Source organism: Mytilus trossulus, chromosome 9 (assembly GCF_036588685.1).
Source record: "Mytilus trossulus isolate FHL-02 chromosome 9, PNRI_Mtr1.1.1.hap1, whole genome shotgun sequence".
NCBI lineage: Eukaryota > Metazoa > Mollusca > Bivalvia > Mytilida > Mytilidae > Mytilus > Mytilus trossulus.
The window spans coordinates 36,978,583-36,999,999 of record NC_086381.1 but is presented as its reverse complement, the minus strand read 5'-3'; the positions used below and the strand labels follow the sequence as shown (position 1 = coordinate 36,999,999).

Genomic DNA, 21,417 nt, shown 5'->3' with positions numbered 1-21,417 from the left:
TATTAGCTTGCCTTATCTTTATCTTTGATATGAAAAATATTTAAGTCTCTTGTAGTTTTGCCTTTAATTCCATTGTTTGCCTTAACAAATTGCTTCTGAACACCTGAAAATGCGACATTTTCTAAGCTGTTTAAAAACAAACGGTGATTACAAGCGTAAAAAACAAATGTTATTCATTTTGCTAGTCAGAAAAGTAAACACCTATAAATATAATAAATAATAGAATTAAATCTTTATTTTATATTTTTTCATTTTAAAATCTAATTCTTTAGAGCTGGAAACTTATCTGTAACATTAGGAAAAGCTAATATGTTTTTAAATATGATATCTAGAAAATCACAGTTCTAATGATATAGTATAGTCTTCTTTAATAGCATGCTTTTTGTAAAACACCCAATTGATGTAGGGTAAACTTCAATTTCTATCATAAAATATACATTTGTTTTATCATTCTTAAAACTCAGGATAATGTCTTCCTTTTCTCAACTTTAAAAAAATATACTCAATTTCATATATTTTACAAATTCTATACAGACTAAGATTCACTATTTACATACAAGTTGTTTAAAGAATGCTTAACAAAAATACTATATTACATGTACAAATAAAAGAGAGGGTTCAGCCTTATAACCAAAAGCCTGAGGGCTGTTATGCAGAAAACTATTTCAGCTTAAGAGGTTTTATGCATATCAGCCCAGACTAATAAAACATAAGGTATTAATGTACACTTCTAAATACAGCATCATCATATCAATATTTTACTTTTGTACATTGTAAATCTGGAGAAGGTTGATTAAGTATGATTTTTTGTTTCCAATTTATTTTACTTTCATTAAATGTCTGATATAAACTAGACAAGAGTTATATTACTTGGTACCTAATATGTAATGAAACTTCAGTCCTTACTATTCAAAGAGGCTGTTAAGTACGAGATACAACCTATACATAAATCTTTTGAAAAAAAAAGTTTAATTCAAGTTAATTGTTATGGAGCAGTGTTCTCAAAAAGAGGTTGTCAGAAGGTTTTAACAAAATTTTTTTTTGCTAGGACAGATACAATTTTGGTATTTTGAAATAGAAATAATAGTGAAGACCTGACAATTTTCTTCAAGGACCTCCAGGGAAAAAGGTTTCAAGAACTCTGATTTGGTAGGGGTTCATATGAAAATGGAAATGTTAACTATGCAAGTTCCGTTAAGGATGTCAAACTTTGCAGATCTTATCATACGGACCTCTAACATATTATCTTAATTAGACCTGCACATACCTGTGTGCAATTTTAGTATCCCTTTATAAAAACTGATTTTCAACATATTTCCTCAGCATTCTAGCATATTTTTACCTGTAAACTTCTTCATAATGAAAACAATGCATTCCAACTTTTATAATCCTTCTAAAAGTCTTATTCAGTTTTACAGCTCTTCTATAAAAGCATGCAAAACAAAACTTTGGTCAACTTGCTTGGATGTTTGCAAACAATAGGAAAGCAGAGTTTCAATATATACTGGGATTTGATTGGACATGAATTGAAGTTAATGTTTATTGCTCAATCAAATTCCAGTAAATAGTAAACAAACTACCTATCTGTTGTTTACAAACATAATACAAACAAACAAAGCGAGCAAGTTAATCAATGCTTTGCATTGCATGCTTTTATAGAAGAGCTGTAAATCATCTTAAATTTAGACCTGAAAATAACCTCTTACTAACGATCATTTACAAGAATAATTTCAGATGTTTTATAAAACTAGCATCAACAAACAAACTACCACATCTACTTGATACAACAGGTAACAAATTAAGTTTTAATAAAATCAACATCCACAGGGGAATTTTGCATGATCATTAACTTCATAAAATACAACATATTCAGACACAATCTTTACATCAATATCATAACTCTGATCAATCTATTATAGCTTACAAAATAATCCTATCACAATCTATAAGTCCTTACAAAAAATGAACAATTTTTCATAATTATAATTTTATTTTTTTCATTATTAATATATTTTGTGTTATCTTGTCTTTTTTTTTGCCATATTGGACATGTCTGTAAAAGAAACTTCAGAGGAAAGATTTATAATAAAGAACTTGAAATAAAAGTGCAAGTCATTGGTGAAGGAAAGACTCTTTGAAAAAGCATTTGGTCAGATTGACTTTTAAAGTTCTATTAATGATATGGTTGATTATACAATACCTCTAAACCCCGCCCCTGTCTCCACTTCACAAAACAAAATAATTTCAAAGCCCTAATGAGAAAATTTGACAAATTCACAACCTTTAACAAAATTTCATGATCAACTTTGAACAGTTCTGTACAACTAATGAAGGGAGATAATCAATATTTTTTTTTTAAATTGCCATGAGTCAGTATTATAACACATTTCCACTTAGCATATCATAACTATTATTATAACTTATTATTTCATATTCAAACATATCTATGAATTAATCAATTCAAACTAATGGCACTTAGTAATTAGTATATCATTATATTGTACAACTTATTATTTCATATTCAAATTAACATTTCTATGAATCAAACTAATGGCACTATCTGTCCTTTCCATTCTGTCAGATCTTCTGATGTAATCTGTGGACTAAACACGTGTTGGAACTCTTCATTCATACTGTTCTGTAAAAAATAATGTAAATTTGATGTATTCTAAAATACTTGTGTGAAGTATACATGATCAATCTGTCTCGAGGCATTAATTCTGAAAGGCTATTGTATCAGTCATGTAAAGTACCAAGTCACAGTACTTTTTATCATGGTTATACAAAGGTAAAGAGACAGCTTCTTGCAGACAGATGTTATATAAATGGAGGAGTTTCTCATTGGTATTCATACCACATCTTCCTATATCTATTTCACATCCAAAAGATACTGCCATTTGCTATTAAGTATTTTTTATGACATGATGATTATGTTCTGTGTATCAGTCTTTTCATTTGCTCTGAATCATGTTAAAAGCAGCTTTATTTAGGTAGTTTACCACGGCATGGTAACATTAACTTGAAACTTAATGCACACGAAAAAGTGCAAAACTTTTAAAATATATGCCATATTTTTTTTAACAACAACAAAGAGCCCTTAGTGCACCTCCTGCTTTAAGGCTAGCCATATAAATGAAATCTTTAATTCTTCTACAATGTTTACCTCATTTGATAATGAAATGAACCCAAGGTCATTGGCCCTTGTTCTGTCAAAGTGACATAACTGACTTTCTGGTACCATCTGAAAATCTCCCATATCTGCAGAAACCTCAACATTTTGTGCTATCATGTGATCCATTTGCATAACTGGTTTACTCAAAGTATAATATGGTTTGTTCATTGTGAATTCTGGAACAACTGCTGCTTCTGAGGTGTCTGGAACTGTCACCTGTTCAGAAATCTCAGGAACTAAGATCTGCTCAGATGACCTAGGTAAGACAACTCTACCAAGTGGAACTTCTTGCACATTATGTTCTGGTAAAAGGAAACGATAAGATTTTGGAATAGGTCTTTGTGGAAGGAGAATTTGTGGTTCTTGTTTGACTGAAAACATAACTTGATTGGCTCTAACTTCTTCATTTTGGAATGTGTGGTGCACATCATTGTGGAATGTCTGGTGAACATCATTGTGGAATGTCTGGTGAACATCATCTGAAATAGAAAGAGTTTTCAAGGAGAATAAATAACAATTCATGGTATAATATCAAGCAGTTTTGTTGTTTATATAAAAAAAAAGAAGATGTGGTATGATTACCAATGAGATAACTCTCCCCAAGAGACCAAATGACACAGAAATTAACAACTATATGTCACTGATATGTCACTGTATGGCTTTCAACAATGAGCAAAGACCATACTGCATAGTCAGCTATAAAAGGCCTTGAAATGACAATTGTAAAACAATTCAAGGTGAAAACTAGCAGCCTAGTTTATGTACAAATCATTGAATCAAAAACAAACATGTAACACATCAACAAACGACAAGCACTAAATTACAGGCTCCTGACTAGGGACAGGCACATACATAAAGAATGTGGTGGTGTTAAATATGTTAGTGGTATGCCAACCCTCCCCGAACCTGTGACAGTGGTGTGACAATACAACATGAGAAAGAACTATAAAAATCAGTTGAAAAAGGCTCAAATCATAAGATGGATACAAATAGAAATACATCTAAAAAAAAAATACAGAGTGGACGTTTCCAGGTAATTATATACTATGTCCTCATTTCTGAAGCATGCCAAAACTTGATCATTTATCAATTTCAACCACTGGCCTTTGTTAGTCTTGTATAATTTTTTTAATTTTCTAATTTTTGTTATTTATGTTTCTGATTTTTAGTGTCAGATGTCCATTTTTTGCTGAAATAGTACACATATGTGTTAAGAGGCCAGCTGAAACTAAACTCAGGGGGCTGGGTTTTCTTCTTTGCAAAAGACCCATCAGTGGTCTTGAGCTGTTTTTTGTCTCATTTACATGATCCCCATTTCCATTCTCAATCTTATAAATTTTGTTGGAAGAGTTTGGTGTTAGTGGTTGATGTGGTCTGTTGTACTGTGAAGTTTTTTTTATGATTCCTATTATCTATTACTACACAGTGCTGTATATTATCTGATGCTGGCCTGGTGATCTAGAATGAGTAAAGAGTTTCTGAAGCTGGCCTGGTGATCTAGAATGAGTTAAAAGTTTCTGATGCTGGCCTGGTGATCTAGAATGAGTAAAGAGTTTCTGAAGCTGGCCTGGTGATCTAGAATGAGTTAAGAGTTTCTGATGCTGGCCTGGTGATCTAGAATGAGTAAAGAGTTTCTGAAGCTGGCCTGGTGATCTAGAATGAGTATAGAGTTTCTGAAGCTGGCCTGGTGATCTAGAATGAGTAAAGAGTTTCTGAAGCTGGCCTGGTGATCTAGAATGATCTAAGAGTTTCTGATGCTGGCCTGGTGATCTAGAATGAATTAAGAGTTTCTGATGCTGGCCTGGTGATCTAGAATGAGTAAAGAGTTTCTGAAGCTGGCCTGTTGATCTAGAATGAGTAAAGAGTTTCTGAAGCTGGCCTGGTGATCTAGAATGAGTTAAGAGTTTCTGAAGCTGGCCTGGTGATCTAGAATGAATTAAGAGTTTCTGAAGCTGGCCTGGTGATCTAGAATGAATTAAGAGTTTCTGAAGCTGGCCTGGTGATCTAGAATGAATTAAGAGTTTCTGAAGCTGGCCTGGTGATCTAGAATGAGTTAAGAGTTTCTGATGCTGACCTGGTGATCTAGAATGAGTTAAGAGTTTCTGAAGCTGGTCTGGTGATCTAGAATGAATTAAGAGTTTCTGAAGCTGGCCTGGTGATCTAGAATGAGTAAAGAGTTTCTGAAGCTGGCCTGGTGATCTAGAATGAGTTAAGAGTTTCTGATGCTGGCCTGGTGATCTAGAATGAGTAAAGAGTTTCTGAAGATGGCCTGGTGATCTAGAATGAGTAAAGAGTTTCTGAAGCTGGCCTGGTGATCTAGAATGAGTAAAGAGTTTCTGAAGCTGGCCTGGTGATCTAGAATGATCTAAGAGTTTCTGATGCTGGCCTGGTGATCTAGAATGAATTAAGAGTTTCTGATGCTGGCCTGGTGATCTAGAATGAGTAAAGAGTTTCTGAAGCTGGCCTGTTGATCTAGAATGAGTAAAGAGTTTCTGAAGCTGGCCTGGTGATCTAGAATGAGTTAAGAGTTTCTGAAGCTGGCCTGGTGATCTAGAATGAATTAAGAGTTTCTGAAGCTGGCCTGGTGATCTAGAATGAATTAAGAGTTTCTGAAGCTGGCCTGGTGATCTAGAATGAATTAAGAGTTTCTGAAGCTGGCCTGGTGATCTAGAATGAGTTAAGAGTTTCTGATGCTGACCTGGTGATCTAGAATGAGTTAAGAGTTTCTGAAGCTGGTCTGGTGATCTAGAATGAATTAAGAGTTTCTGAAGCTGGCCTGGTGATCTAGAATGAGTTAAGAGTTTCTGATGCTGGCCTGGTGATCTAGAATGAGTAAAGAGTTTCTGAAGCTGGCCTGGTGATCTAGAATGAGTTAAGAGTTTCTGAAGCTGGCCTGGTGATCTAGAATGAGTTAAGAGTTTCTGATGCTGACCTGGTGATTTAGAATGAGTTAAGAGTTTCTGATGCTGGCCTGGTGATCTAGAATGAATTAAGAGTTTCTGATGCTGGACTGGTGATCTAGAAAGAGTTAAGAGTCTACATGCTTTCAATATAGTGATATTTTTTACCATTATCTTTATCAAAAGGTTTGACATCAAGTTCTATAAGGTCGTCGCTAAGGTGACTTGAATCTGATTGTGACCCTTCTAATGCTGCCATGGCAATAAATGTATCTTTTGTGTCGTCTGGCATTTCTTTCCACATCTGTGATACCTCACTGGCCATTTCACCTTTTAATGTCTCCTCTGTATCACCCGCTACAAATTGATAGAACAGGAAATATCTGAAAATGAAACAAAAATAAATAAAATTACAAAGTAGCCATCTTGACTAGCTTATTTTCAGGTCTGTTCAATCCTCAATCTTTTTAACTTGTATGCCTATTCGACATGTTATGCAGTTCATTCAGGTAGATAAGCAGTATAAACAATAACAAAATTATTAATAAAATATTCATTTATTGCTGTATGTTCATTTGATATACTGTAATTTGAAAAAATGTTTGAACAATTAGCAAACATTTGAGATTCGTCATTGCAATTTCAGGAAATACTACATACTAATATGAGATTTTAATTATTTGCGAAAAACTGTCATGTCACAACTGTAATTTACTATAATAAAATCATCACAAAAGTTATTGAAATTACAATTTTAAAAATACTCAAAGGAAGTGTTTTTTGCTTGGTGATTTTTTTTAATTCTCTAAATGGAATAGTATACATTTACTGTCTTTTGATGAGGTAAATGTCTAGTTTTATTGACTTTTGAAAAGTGAATATCAGTTTTTCATAAGTCAATTAAACCACATATTAAACGAAACAAAAGACAGTAAATGTTTTATTCCATATTCCGAGAGAAAAGAATATAATGGGAAATATTTACCAAAACAAATTGTACATCAAACATTTTTTACCAAAATTATACACGTAAAAGCATGTGACGTTTTGCGCAGTGAATATCCTTTTTCGGCAGGTGAATATGCTTATTTATCAAAAATCCCATTCATATAGAAAAACCTACTATGGCCTTAAAAAATATATGTCTGTTTCCTGCTGCTAAGGCAAATAAATCAGGGTCGGTAGGTCGGGATTTTTTTTTTGCTTTTTTTTTTGCACCCCCCGTCAGATTTGCAGTCGGTTAAATGTCATGTTTGGTTAGGGTCCTGTCATTTTGATTGTTTGGGCATAGTAAGATCGGACAAGAAATTATTTTTTCCGGACTGGAAACGATTTTTTTCCGGAATTGAATAAAAAGATCTAGGGTCGGGGGGTTTGAGTCAGGGTCGGTCGGTAGCAGGAAACGGACATATACTTTTTTTGGCCTAATATTTTATCAATATGGAACAATCCTCATTATTTGTTATGTATTTCATGAATTGTGATTGTGGAATAAAACATGAATTTCAAAGGTTCAACAAAATAAATTTTTTCTATCGGTTTCATTTAAGTAGAATTTGTTAATCCTCTAAATCAAGTGGCCACAAAGATAAGTAACCAAAATAAATCTATCCATTAGACAACCTATAAAACATTTTTTTTTCCTGTATGTAAATAGAAATAAAGTTCATTAGGTAGCATTTTAGGTTTAATATGTACCTGGTAACAATTGGTATTCAATTTTAACACATTGAGATATTTGCTACGACTGATGAGGAAATACTTTTCTCCTCAATTCTTTTTCTATACCAAAAATAGCTCTCTACATACCTGCCAACTTTTGAAAATGCCCATTGGGGTTTTGCGTGCAAGATGGCTGTCATAGTCCTAAAAAACCTTCAAGGGGGCCTTCAAATACAGTTTAATGTTGTTTTTGGCTTCTTCATTGTAAATTAACTGTTTTGTTTAAAATTGTGGACAAAATTGCTTTCAAAATTTAAATTTGGGAGCCTCCATGGGGGAAATCCCCCGCAAATAGTGACAGTTGGCAGGTATGTCTCTATATTCATTTGTTAGATTTTTTACTGCAGAGTTATCTCCCCTAGCTACAAAATCTGCTTTCAAAGGTACTGAATCCAGAGGTTTTTATTATAGCATAACATTAAAAGACATACCCATCAAAATCTAGGCAATTTGTATCAGTATTATCAAAAACACCCGTAATCACTGGCAGACTGTCTTTTTCTGCTGTGAAGCACCTGGGGGAAAAGAAAAACAACTATTCACAGTTTCCCATTGAAAAGCTCTGGCATTTATAACCTTTGGGTAACAAATGTACAAAAATTGTATGTTAACATATTTATCATTAATAAAATTACTAGTTGCAAAAAAAATCAAATTTAACTCGAGAAATGCACACATTTTTTATAATTAACTTTTACAAAAAAAATAGAAATAATTTTTCATCCTTACATGAAAAGCATATAAAATATATAACTTTATTTGTAACATATTCTTAAACTGTTGATTAAGAATATTTTCAAATAAACAGAACCTTTTTGAATTTATTGACTTGTAATCAAATTCCAAAACCTTTATTGAACAAAAATAGTTTTGTGTCAGAAAAAAAACTTTGTAAATTAACTTGTTTTTCTAAAATATCAAAACTTACTTTTCTAATTGCCTTCTACATTTGGCCTCTGTATTTCTACCCTTTCCTCCAGAGTGGCTTGTCTGGACAGAGTTACCTCCACTTGATGAACTTGACAATGATCTGAAATTTTTGCAGTTTTCAAATTCAATACTCATTTAATTTGCATCTAATTTACAGTATTTATGATGATCAATTCACAACCCTTAGAGATTTATATATGTTTCTAGCTAGATTCTATCTTATTTTCTCAATTTTGAAAGCAGGAATTGGATTCATATCCGATTTTAAAAATTGCTTACTAGCTACAACTCAACATTATAAAGCTGAAGACTATATATTAATTCATTCCCTTTCATAAAAGTCAAGAAAACTTTGCAACAAGTTTACATTCAGTCAGACGGACGGGGTCAGGCAGTTTTGCAGACCTGCTTCTGCCTACAGCAACAAAAGTCATAAAAGGTGAGGTGGTTATTCATCATAAGACAGCAACCAAACAATACACATGTAAAAATACTGTAAACCAATTAATTTTCGAGAGCAATTTATTTTCGCGACTTGAAAAATATCGCGAAGTTAAATCGTCGCAAATATGTAAAACTTGGATCTTTCATTATTTAACAACATCAAGTTAATTAGAAAATCGTGAAATTAAATTGCCGCGAAATGGACTGGAAAGGGCTAAACGCAAAATAAAGTACCCGCAAAAATAAGTTGGTTTACAGTATTCATCTTCTCTTTATTTTAGTCTATAGACAGTGTGTATATAAAACAATTTCAAATCTTTTACCTGAACTTCTTGCCTTTCTCAGCTATTTTATGTCTTTGCTCCTTTGGTTTAATACTGTTTTGAGGTGTCCTAAAATATTTGAAAAGCTACGTATGTAGAAATGTAGAAAATACAAAGATGTAGAAAATGTAAAAATTATACCATTTCATTTTTTATCCACTGGTCTGCAGCTACCTATCAATAGTTCAAATTCAGATAAATAAATGAATACTGTTAATTCAGATATTATTGCAAGGTTTTGATAAATTGGAATAATGGGACCAGTAAAGTATCCCAATAATAATAAAGAACTTGCATTCTAATATCTAAAATATAAAGGTGAATGTAGATTTTCCCCAGAATGGAAATTTAAAGTTATTTCAAATGACAATTAAAGTTTTTTTTTAAACATAATGCACAAGTACCTGGAATTTTTCTCAGCTAAATCATCTTCGTCTCCAAGATCCATGTGATCGATTGTCTCATCACATAACAAACTGGTCAATCCCATCTGCTCTGACCATGCATACTCATGGTCAAGACGTTCCTTACTATCAGGACTTAAAGACTAAAATAAATAAATGATTACAGATTCAAATATTTGTCAATCACATCTTTTCAAATTAAATGTATCACACAATTCTACCATATCTGATAAATTAAACATTTCTAGCTTCTTAATTTCAACATCTCCCCTATTAATCAGTAACTTATTAAGGCTATTCCAAAATCAAATGTATAGGGAAGTCACTTTTCCTATGAAGAACCCCTTTCATACAAGCAATAATTTTCAATATCAAACAGCTATAATTAATTGATATGAAAAATGATCTGACATGAAATCATTAAAGAAAAATTTGTAAGGGTTCCGCGGAACCCAGTGCCTCGCCTACTTTTGCTGTAAATCGCAGGCTCAACATAAAGGAGGAAAAAAATCATTAAAAATATTCCTTTTGATTGTAAGAAGCATCTGTCCAAGTTTGGTAAAAATGTAGGATAGTTAATGAATCTAATTAATGTTTTGAAAACTTAAACTGCAGACTGTATGTTATGTTAACTGGAAGAAAATGTAAGTCCCTTTAAAAGTAAAATACAGAAAAAATGGAAATATCTTTTAACAAAATTTACTTCTGGATACTATCTTATGATCATAAATAAGCTTCTGTCCAAGTTTGGTATAAACCCAGCTAGTTTAAGAAAGTTATTAAATTTTTAAAAACTTTAACCACAGAGTAAATGTGATATTTCTCTGTAGAAAAACTAAGTCCATTTAAAAGTAAAATACGGAAATAATGGATTTATTTTTTTACAAAATTTACTTCTGGATACTATCTTATGATCATAAACAAGCTTTTGTCCAAGTTTGGTTCAAACAAAGGATAGTTTAAGAAAGTTATTAAAATTCTAAAAACTTTAACCACAGAGTGAATGTAATGTTTCCCCGCAGAAAAAACTAAGTCCATTTATAAGTAAAATACGGAAAAAATGGAATTTTATTTTTACAACTTTTCTTCTGGATACTATCTTATGATCATACACAAGCTTCTGTTCAAGTTTGGTAGAAATCCAGTGTAGTTTAAGAAAGTTATTAAAATTTCAAAAACTTTAACCACAGAGTGAATATTTGTGGACGCCGCCGCCGCCGACGGAAAGTAGGATCGCTTAGTCTCGCTTTTTCGACTTAAGTCGAAGGCTCGACAAAAATACACTAAATAGGGAAAATAAATGCTTTATTTTGTGAAAAAATTGTTTGAACCCCACAACCCATACATTTTTTATGTAAGATGCCTTTCAGGATGCAGGACATTTGAGCAAGAAATTCAAAACAAATAGTGAACATTTTATAGCCAATGTTATAGCCAGTTTTATTGCAGGATTCAAAGGTAAACATAGATACTCTATTTTAGAGAAAAATTAAGAGCTAAAAATATTTTTTTTCTGGCTCAGACTTTTTTTGGAGCAAGAGCAGCCCCTGTACCAGGAATAATGTTAGTATTTTTTTACATTTGATATACCTTCATACAAATAGATGTGAACGGTGATTCAGGTAACATGGAATCCACTGTCATTTTGATGGGAGTATATCCTGATGGGACATCTGAAAACTGACTTGGTGTACCAAACTCTGTGGGAAGTTTTATGGGAGTAAAACCAGTGGGTACACTTGGAAGCTGTTGAGGTGTACCATGATCCAGTTCTCCTTGAAGTTTAACTGGAGTAAATCTACTGCAAGTTTCAGGTTTCAACTGAATATACAAGAAATAATAGTACTGTTTATATTTAATATGAGCTCTTTATCTTTGTATGATGTAAAGGGTCTTAATACAATCATACTTACAATGTTTACCAGTCTTATGCAATTTTTAAAAGCTATAAAGAACTAAAATATTTTGTTTTAATTTCCTTCAAATTATTTTTCTAAATATACCAGTATCAGACATTTTCATCCCACTTTTTGTGGAACCTGCATTTTTTCCCCCAGTTACATAATCCTATAAATTGCAATGTTTTTTGGTAATAACACTGCCTTTTGGTATTGAATGAAAATCAACAGGGCTCTATAAGGACTGTGTTATTGTGCAAATGATAACCTTAGGACCACCACTTGTTGAGAACTCATGGTGATGAATTTAAATGTATTTGGAATCTATAATCATGATGATGGAAGTGTTTAACAACCTTGACTGACTATACATCCCTGGCATGGTCAGCTTTATAATCAACATACGACTTTCAATGTATGCAATTTAAAGTCATTCAACATGTTCAAAATGAATAATTCTACTTTTTAATTGTTGTATACAACATATCAGTCTTTAACATTTTGCTAAAGAAAAGGATCAAAATCTAAATCCTGTTCAAGCTATAAAATGATTTTCATGTTGTCAATTCAGGCATGAATTCAAAATAATCAGCTAGACCTTCTATGTAATGCTAAAAAATGACAGAAATTATAAGTAGAAATTCAGACCTTTGAAATATGTGAATCTCAATAAATTCACATACAAAAAACATGTATTTATATTCTTAATTAAGGATTGAATGGCTGCTTTAAAAAGTAAAAGTTACCTTTGTTGAAATTCTGCCTGGTGTTTTGTAATGTTGATGTTTATGACTATTCTTTGGTGTCCTAGATAAGTAAGAATAAGCTTTATTTGGAGTTACTTCCCCTGGAGCATGATATTCAAAGTTCTTGACACATGATGAAGCATGATCTGTTCTTGACTTCGATTTTACTGGAGTTTTCAGCAATGATACCTGTTGAGGAACAGTCTGGAGATGTTCAAATGGAAAATGTGTTAGATGAACTCTTTCTGTGGGTTTTACAATAGGATTAAAGCCTGGTATAAATATATTTTCTCTGTTCTCTTCTAACTGCCTGGTATTCTGAAAATAAAACACATACATGTATTTAAATTGTTTATATCTTAACCCATTAATTAAGATTTAAATAAATTTTTGTTTGAATAAATTTTAAGTTAAACAAAAAAAACAATTTTATTGCATACAATACTTTAATGGAGCAAACTTTAAGCAACTTACTAATAATTTTATATAAGTAGGAACAGAATTTATTAGTTATATATTAACAATAGAGTCAAATATTGGAAACTTTGAGGTATAAACAAATTTAAGCCTTCATACTAGATTCAAAATAGCATAATTGTTTGTGTTAAATTGAAAACAAGAATGTGTCCAAAGTACACGGATGCCCCACTGGCACTATCATGTTCCATGTTCAACAGACCGTGAAATTGGGTCAAAAGTCTAATTTGGCTTTAAAATTAGACAGATCATATCATAAGCAGCAAGTGTACTAAGTTTCAAGTTGATTGGACTTCTACTTCATCAAAAACTACCTTGACCAAAAACTTTAAACCTGGAACTCCCATTTTCATTTTCTATGTTCAGTTGACCATGAAATTAGGGTCAAAAGTCTATTTTGGCTTTAAAATTAGAAAGATCATATCATAAGCAACAAGTGTACTAAGTTTCTAGTTGATTGGACTTCAGCTTCATCAAAAACTACCTTGACCAAAAACTTTAACCTGCGGACGAACGAACGAACGGAGCCACAGACCATAAAACATAATGTCCCTCTACTATCGTAGGTGGGGCATAAAAATTAAATCTGAGCATAGTTAGATAAGTTTTGATTGGACAATTTTATGCCCAAAACAGATAGCTTTTATAGATTATAAAGGTGGGCATATGCTCCACTGAAAATATTTGAGTTCTTACTGGTTCATCATTAGGTGTACTTGGAACAACTTGTTGTTGTAGACATTCAGTAGGTAATACAGTCAGAGGACAGTATGTGGATCTGAGGTTGATAATCCCTGTTTCTATATCTGATGGGATGTTACTTCTCTTTCTTTGTCCAAAATTCCTATTAAATATATTTTCATCATTAAAATAAAGTATTCTGACAATCTTATCATCAAACTTGACAGCATCAGAATGGCAAATTTTATTTTGATAATTAGAAATATTAATATTGTGTTTAACTAGGTTAATACATATTCAGTGTATTAAAATCCTTTGAGTAAATGTCATTTCATGAAAAGAAAAGTATATAGTATAGTATATAGTATATTTGCTAATGATTATAATGTGAAACTGTTAGAAAATTATCACTTCTTATAACTTTCATGCATATAGAAGGAAGGTTGAAAACAGAAGTTAAACACAGTCTTATTTTAAATTCAGAATTTTTTCAATAGTAGAACTAAAATAGGGATGAACTGATAAATAGAAGTTGATGCAAGGCCAAATAAAAATATGTGTGGTTTCAGTTACCCTACTTTTTTGTCTTAATAATAGCCAACCCTAAAGATGTTTTTGTCATTTTTCATTAAGCACTGTGAAAGTCATAATGTTGCTCCCATAGACTAAATGTAAAAAAAACACCATAAAATAAAAAGAAAATCCATAACTTTTTTCCAGATATACTTAACTGCTTGATATCACACATACTATTTTATTTGGCCTAAAGATTCTTTAAAAAGTTTAATAAGCTTTAAAAAAAAGTGTTAAGGAGAAAACCTACTGAAGATACATATTCTGCTGCTTAAAGACAAGGTCTTGCTGTACATCATCCATGTTAGCTTCTACAAGTCCCTTTTCTGTCTGATATAAAACAACTTTACCTCTAGACCGAGCTGGAATAGATATATATGTTCAGTTATCTCCCTTTTAAAGGCAATATTTAAAAACAAAATATTGCAAACAGTAAAAAATGTAAAATGAATTGTGCCATTATAAAGAAATGGTATTGCAACTTTTTAGGATGAATTTGAGTAGGTCAATATCAAAAAGGTTGTGTGTAGAGGGTTTCTAACTGTCCATTCTAAACCCTATATAGTGTTTTATGAGAATTTCTTCCAAAAATTTGTCAACCATATATTATATATCATGCAACAGAGAATTGATCATAAGACTTATCAGCATTTAGTTCATAGACAAATGATGAATTGCAAACTTACAGTAGAAAAAGAGAAAAGTAAGTGTAACATATAATTATCTGATTTATCTCCCCTTCCAGAGCAAAGTGGTTTTTTTTTTAATTCACCACAAAATTTTGGAAAACTTTAAGATTATTACCAGAAATAAACATCCTATGAATATCAATTAAAATGAACACAAATGAAAATTTGCATTTCTGTATCAAACTTCCTCCTGAAAATTACCTTTATTAGATAGTATGTCTGAAAGTACATTTTCTAAATTATTTATATGCTTCTCTGTTTCCTGCAAAATCAAGGCCTGTAAATAAAGAGTAAACAATTAAAGTGAAGTATTAATCAGGTCTGTTTGTCAATGTTACATGTCAAATCTGTGCTTTTTAAGGTCATTTCAAGACATATATACAAGACATTGATTAAGATTATGAGATGGATAGTGAAGATAACAATCAATAATTTGTACATGGCTGTGAAGAATAAAACTAATAATCATAAAGTTGTTTTGCGTTAAAAATTAAAATATGTTATTTATTTTATTTTAGGATAAAATTAACAGATTTTGTAGGACTGATAAATAATCTTGACGGATAAAAAAATGTTTTCGTGAACCTTGCAGATGTACAATAGAACTACAATGGACAAGGATAACACTTAATGTCTCCTTTGCCTATAGCGACAAGGTCATAAAAAATGTGTTCTAACCTGGAACTGAAGGCTTTAATTAACCTGCATAGTAATTGTCATACATTGTAAGGTAGAAAAAAGCAAAATTTAGCTATAAATTCCTTTTGGCTTTAGTTAATAGACTTAAAGACATCTTTTTTTATATGTTTTGTGTTGGTATGTTTGTGTGCATTGTATTAATTGATCTCACCAATTAAGCCCTTTTAAACAGATTTTTATTGACACTTTCAAGTTGCACTGTTACACCACTGTCCCAGGGGAGGGTTTTGGCAATAGTACACATGTCTAACCTCGTCACATTCTGTATGTGCCTGTCCCTCTTAGTCATCCAATGGTTGTCAATTGTTTCTGTATATCACATTTGTTTTTCATGTATTGTTTTGTTCATAAGACAATAACAATCAAAACCAAGGAGCAAACAAATACTTAAAAAAAAAAAAAGGACATTTACATCAACAGTTATAAATAATAAATAAGAACCAACACGAACTCCACAAAAAAAGGGAGTGAGATCAGGTGCTCCGGAAATATAAGCACTTCCTGAACCGTATACCGCACCCGTCATGTTATTTCTTTGTTCAGGCAGTTTGTTTCTCATTTGAATTGCTTTACATTTCTCACTTCATAGCCTTTTAATGCTTACTTTGCTGTATGAGTTTTGCTCATTGTTAAAGGCTGTACTGTGATCTATAGTTTATCAATAAAAATCTTACCTTTGAAATTTTCCTTTTTGATATTTTATCACAATCTGGTATAACATGTTTAAGTGTTTCATAGCAAGTAGCAACACTGGCCCTCCATTTGGCGTCAGATTGACGTCTTCTAACACGCATTGGTAATGATTCTCTTCGCATCTAGTTCAAAACTGCAATATTTTATGATGGAACTATACTAATTATGCATGCTTTTCATACGATGAAGATACACTCCTTCAGGCTTCAATCATTTTAATTGAGGTCTGACATTGCTGGCATGTCAGTTACTGCTGGTAGTCCTTAAAAATGTTTATTTATGCATTATTGTCATTTTGCTCTATTACTTTTGTTTCCTATTCTGACATCGGAATCATACTTCTTTTAACCTTATTTTTACTGTGTCTATTTTAAATGCATGTTTGATTTTCTGCATTGGCTAGAGGTAAATATGGGGAGTGTTGAGATCTCACTGAACAAGTTTAACCCTGCCTTGATTTTGGACCTGTCCCAAGTCAGGAGCTTTGTTCAAGTCGTGTATGCTTTTTAATCTTAGTTAATTGATATATTTTGGAGTTTGGTATGGTTTTCTGCTCTTTGGTCAGGTTGTTATCTCTTTGAGTTTGACTATACATGTATATATTCCAATTTTTATTCTCCATTTTATCATCATCTACCCCTACTGTTCTGCAGCTAACACGTTATATGTAGGTGGTCTCGGACCATAGGTGGATTTAGCGGGCCCAGGGCCCCCTTTTTCGGAAAAAAAATGGTTGCTTTTATACGGAATTACTGAAGCGAGCCCCTCTTAGCCTCTGGTCAGTCAGTGGGCCCCCACTTTTGAAAACTTCTGGATCCGGCACTGTTAAGACTCCAGTGGCCGTCCAGAAATTATCTTTTGTGGGGTCCTACTGACTGCTTAAGAAGGGTCCAGCTCAAGTCATGCTTTAATCATTCTCTATATAATATATAGTAATTTAATGTGTGGGTATTTGAATATCAATAGCCTTCGCTATAAATTTGAATGCATTAAAGACTTACTACACCGAAATCTAGTAGATATTCTCTTTTTATCAGAAACAAAAATTGATGAATCTTTTCCCAATGCTCAATTTTGTGTCGATAATTTTACAATGTGGCGTGCTGATAGAAATCAACACGGTGGAGGTCTCATTGCATATGTAAGATCTGATCTTGCAGCTGATAGAAAAATTCAACTTGAATTCTCAGATGTTAAATCCATTGGTATAGAGGCAGCAATTGGTAACAAAAAATGGTTCTTCTGTGGGATATATAAACCTCCTAGTATGTCAGATGACCATTTCAGTACAGACTGTACCAAAACTATAGACAAAATTATATCAAAATATGACAACTATATTTTTATTGGTGATTTTAATTATAACATGCTTAACTGTGATAAGAAATCTGTGATATTTTTAATTTAAAAAACATTATTAAGAAAGCTACATGTTTTACAAAAATTGCTAAAGCAACCCTTTTAGATTTGATTTTAATGAATCATGACTGTGATTTTAAAAAGATATGTAATTTTGGCACTGGAATTAGTGATGTGCACAACTTTATATCTGTGCAGTTAAATTGTGATTTACCTAAAATTTTACCAAAAAAGAAGATATGCAGAAGCTTCAAGAATTTTGATGCTTCAAATTTTTTAAATGATTTAGAAAATCAGCATTTTTATATATATCTGAATTTGATAATGTAAATACAGCATATGATAATTTTAGCAAAAGTTTCATTGAGGTAGCTGACAAACATGCACCTTTTAAGGAAAGGAAAATTTTTCCTAATCAAGTACCATATATGAATGCAGAGCTTAAAAGTGCCATTTATAAGAAAAAAAATGTTATATAATAAATTTCAAAATTCAGTGGTAGTAAGAACTGGGAGACATATAGGCGGCAACGCAACTATGTTACAAAACTAAAAAATAAATCCATTAACCAATATTTTGTAGAGAGGTGTGCTGGAGGCCCAAAGTCGAAAGATTTCTGGCCAACAGTGAAACCTTTTCTTACAAATAAGGGAAATGTACACCAAAAGGAAACTGTCCTCTCTGAAAAAAATGTTTTAATTACAAAACAGGAGGAGGTGTGTGAGATATTTAATGATTATTTTGTAAATGTTGCAAAGAATATAGGAAGCAGTCAAATAAAGGTTAATGATGATCACCCGAGTATTTTGGCCATTAAAGATAATATTCCTGATCTTGATCAAAACAATTTCACCTTTTCCCCTATTGATCAAGACTTTGTTGAGAAACGTATACGTAAAATTAATGTTAAAAAAGCCACTGGTATAGATTGCATCTCACCTAAATTACTGCATTTTGATAAACCTGCTATTGTAAAACCCCTTACTGATATTGTTAATTTGTCATTATCATCATCAACCTTCCCTGACCGTCTTAAGAAAGCTCAAGTTGCACCTATTCACAGAAAGAATAGTGTTTTAGAAAAAGGAAATTATAGACCGGTAAGTGTATTACCGGCTATTTCTAAAATTTTTGAAAATGCCATAGAAGTACAATTAGTACAGTACTTTGATAAAATCTTCAGTCCTTTTTTGGCAGCTTTTAGATCTGGTTTTGGATGTCAGTCAACTTTATTAAGAGTGATTGAAGATTGGAAATTAGCCTTAGATCAAAATAAATACCTTGCAGCTATCCTTATGGACTTGTCCAAAGCATTTGACTGTCTCCCCCATGACTTACTGCTACTGAAACTAAAAGCTTATGGTCTATCCAAATCCTCACTTGATATGTTATATAGTTATTTAACCAAAATAAAACAATGTGTGAAAGAAAACCAAAATTTAAGTGGTATGCTTGACATATTTAAAGGGGTACCACAAGGTTCTATCCTTGGACCCATCCTATTTAATATTTTTATTAACAATTTGTTCTTTTTTGTAAAAAATTGTTCTTTATATAACTGTGCTGATGACAATACTTTGTCAAAGTCTGGAAATTCCTTACAAGATGTAATTTCTGCTCTTGAGGAAGACAGCAATTATTTAATACAGTGGTTTTCTTCCAATAAAATGCAAGCCAACCCAGAGAAATTTCAAGCTATCTCTCTTGGCAAAAAAACACATGATTAAAAGATTGTGTTTGACTTGAATGGTATTTCTATATCATGTGAGGATGAGGTGAAACTTCTTGAAGTTATGATTGATTTTAAATTAAACTTTTAATTTACACATTTCAAATATTTGTAAAAAGGCTGCAAGACAATTAAATGTTTTGAAAAGAATTGGGAAACATCTATTAAAACAAACTGAGTAAGCTTACAATTTACTACTCTTTTGTTATGTCTAATTTTAGTTACTGCCCTTTGACTTGGCATTTCTGTGGGGAACAAAATACCAGAAAAATAGAAAAAATACAAGAACGAGCGCTTCGATTTATTTATGAAGACCATCTGAGCTCATACAAAACACTCCTACAGATTTCAAACCTTCCATCATTAAAAACTCATAGAATGCGCTCAATTGCCTTGGAGACCTTTAAAATAATTAATAAAAAATGTCCTTTATTTATTCAAGATTTAGTTGTAATAAAAAACAATTCATATAATTTCAGGTATGTAAACACTGCTGAGGTACCTATCCCTAGAACCTCCAGTTATGGTAAAAGATCTTTTAGATTTGAGGCAGCACAAGTATGGAACTCACTTCCTAATGAGGCTAGACTCATGACTTCTTTTGACCAGTTTAGGAATTACATAAATTCTTGGTGTGGGGGTCAAAAATGCTTCTGCAGTTCATGTCGTTTCCACCCAGTGCTGTCTCAAAGCTGAAATTTCTTTCTTTCTTTTTATAATGGCCTTTTGCTCTGCTTTTTATGCATTTTTTTAATATATCTGCCATTAAATGCTAGTGCTTATTTTTATTTATTTATTGTTTGTATGCTTTTAGTTTGTTATATTTTATGATTCAAGTGATTTGCTGATTCCCCCGTTTCAATGCACATAGAGGCGCTTGCCACATGAGCTTTGTCTCTGGAGGCTCACAAATCAAATAGAAGTTTGCTTTCATTAATACAAATATATTGCATGTTTTATTTGGTAGTATTTGTATGATGCTACATGATTTTTTATGTGATAGTCGGTTAAAGAGCTCACCAGAGCTCATGTTTTCTCTGTTATAATGTATATATATGCCGACTCTAAATAAAATTTACTTACTTACTTACTTACTTACTATATAATCTACCGAAACTTGTTTTACAAAACGTCAAAAGAGGGGGGCACCCCAAAATCCGCCTCTGGTACCTGTATTTGTTATTCTTCGGTCTCATTCTTTACGATGTTCAACTTTTCAGTAGATTTATTTATCATTTTTCGCAGGTCTGTATTATTTTAGCGATAAAATCATTGTTTACCTTTTTCTTAAGTTTATTTACATGTGTCTGCAGTCGTAAGATATAAATGGCCGATGGCGCAATTTTGTGTTTTGTAAAAGTGCGCATTTCTAACTTATTCCCACGTGACCTACTATGTTCAATAACCACTCTTTTCATCCCTCCAAATTTATATTTTGTCTTTTCAGTCTACTTACAAATTTGGATGAACACAATCATGACAACTGCAACAAATTAATAAATAAGAGATAGGTCACAGAAAGGTCACCATGATCATCCACCAGTCACGTGCGTCAGTGTACCAAACTGTCTAGTTAACGTTCGAGTTCAAGTTCGAATCGCATTATTTAATGTTTATGGTTCAAACGCGATAGTTGTTTGAGTGGGGGATATTTAGGAGAAAGGGATTGAATTTGAAAGCAGTGGTGAATATACCATAATGCACTGATCTTTTAAAATTAATACAGTACGACAGTGTCACGGAATAGAAGACTAAATACCACCGAAAAATATCTTTATAAGTAAAGAATTGTCGTATAAAAATTAAATACACAAAGTTCACGTAATCTAGTTTGATAAATAATTTTACAAAAAAAAAAAAAAAAAAAAAATCCGAGCAGAGAGGTACGCCCTCTACGCCCCCCCCCCCTGAATCCGCCACTGGAAGTTCCTTCATAATATAAGTTCCAAAAGGAAAAAAATGTTCTGGAATATTATTT

At 32.2% G+C, this 21,417-nt stretch overlaps 1 protein-coding gene across 2 annotated transcripts; it reads right to left on the bottom strand.

Moving 5' to 3' along the window:
- Nucleotides 1–667: 667 nt before the first annotated feature.
- Nucleotides 668–20,997, bottom strand: LOC134685662 (uncharacterized). Of its 2 annotated transcripts, none has more exons than XM_063545620.1 (14): nt 20,896–20,997; nt 16,333–16,484; nt 15,161–15,236; nt 14,521–14,632; nt 13,713–13,860; nt 12,540–12,857; nt 11,486–11,716; nt 9,896–10,038; nt 9,492–9,560; nt 8,723–8,824; nt 8,226–8,309; nt 6,241–6,455; nt 3,164–3,651; nt 668–2,638 (listed from the first exon to the last, which is right to left on the bottom strand). In XM_063545620.1, exons 2-14 carry the CDS (start codon nt 16,471–16,473, stop codon nt 2,543–2,545), a joined length of 2,223 nt encoding a protein of 740 aa, XP_063401690.1. In that variant the 5' UTR covers nt 16,474–16,484; nt 20,896–20,997; the 3' UTR covers nt 668–2,542. The 2 variants fall into 2 exon arrangements, with proteins under 2 accessions (XP_063401690.1, XP_063401689.1); XM_063545619.1 differs by lacking the exon at nt 20,896–20,997 and adding an exon at nt 20,720–20,799.
- Nucleotides 20,998–21,417: the final 420 nt, after the last annotated feature.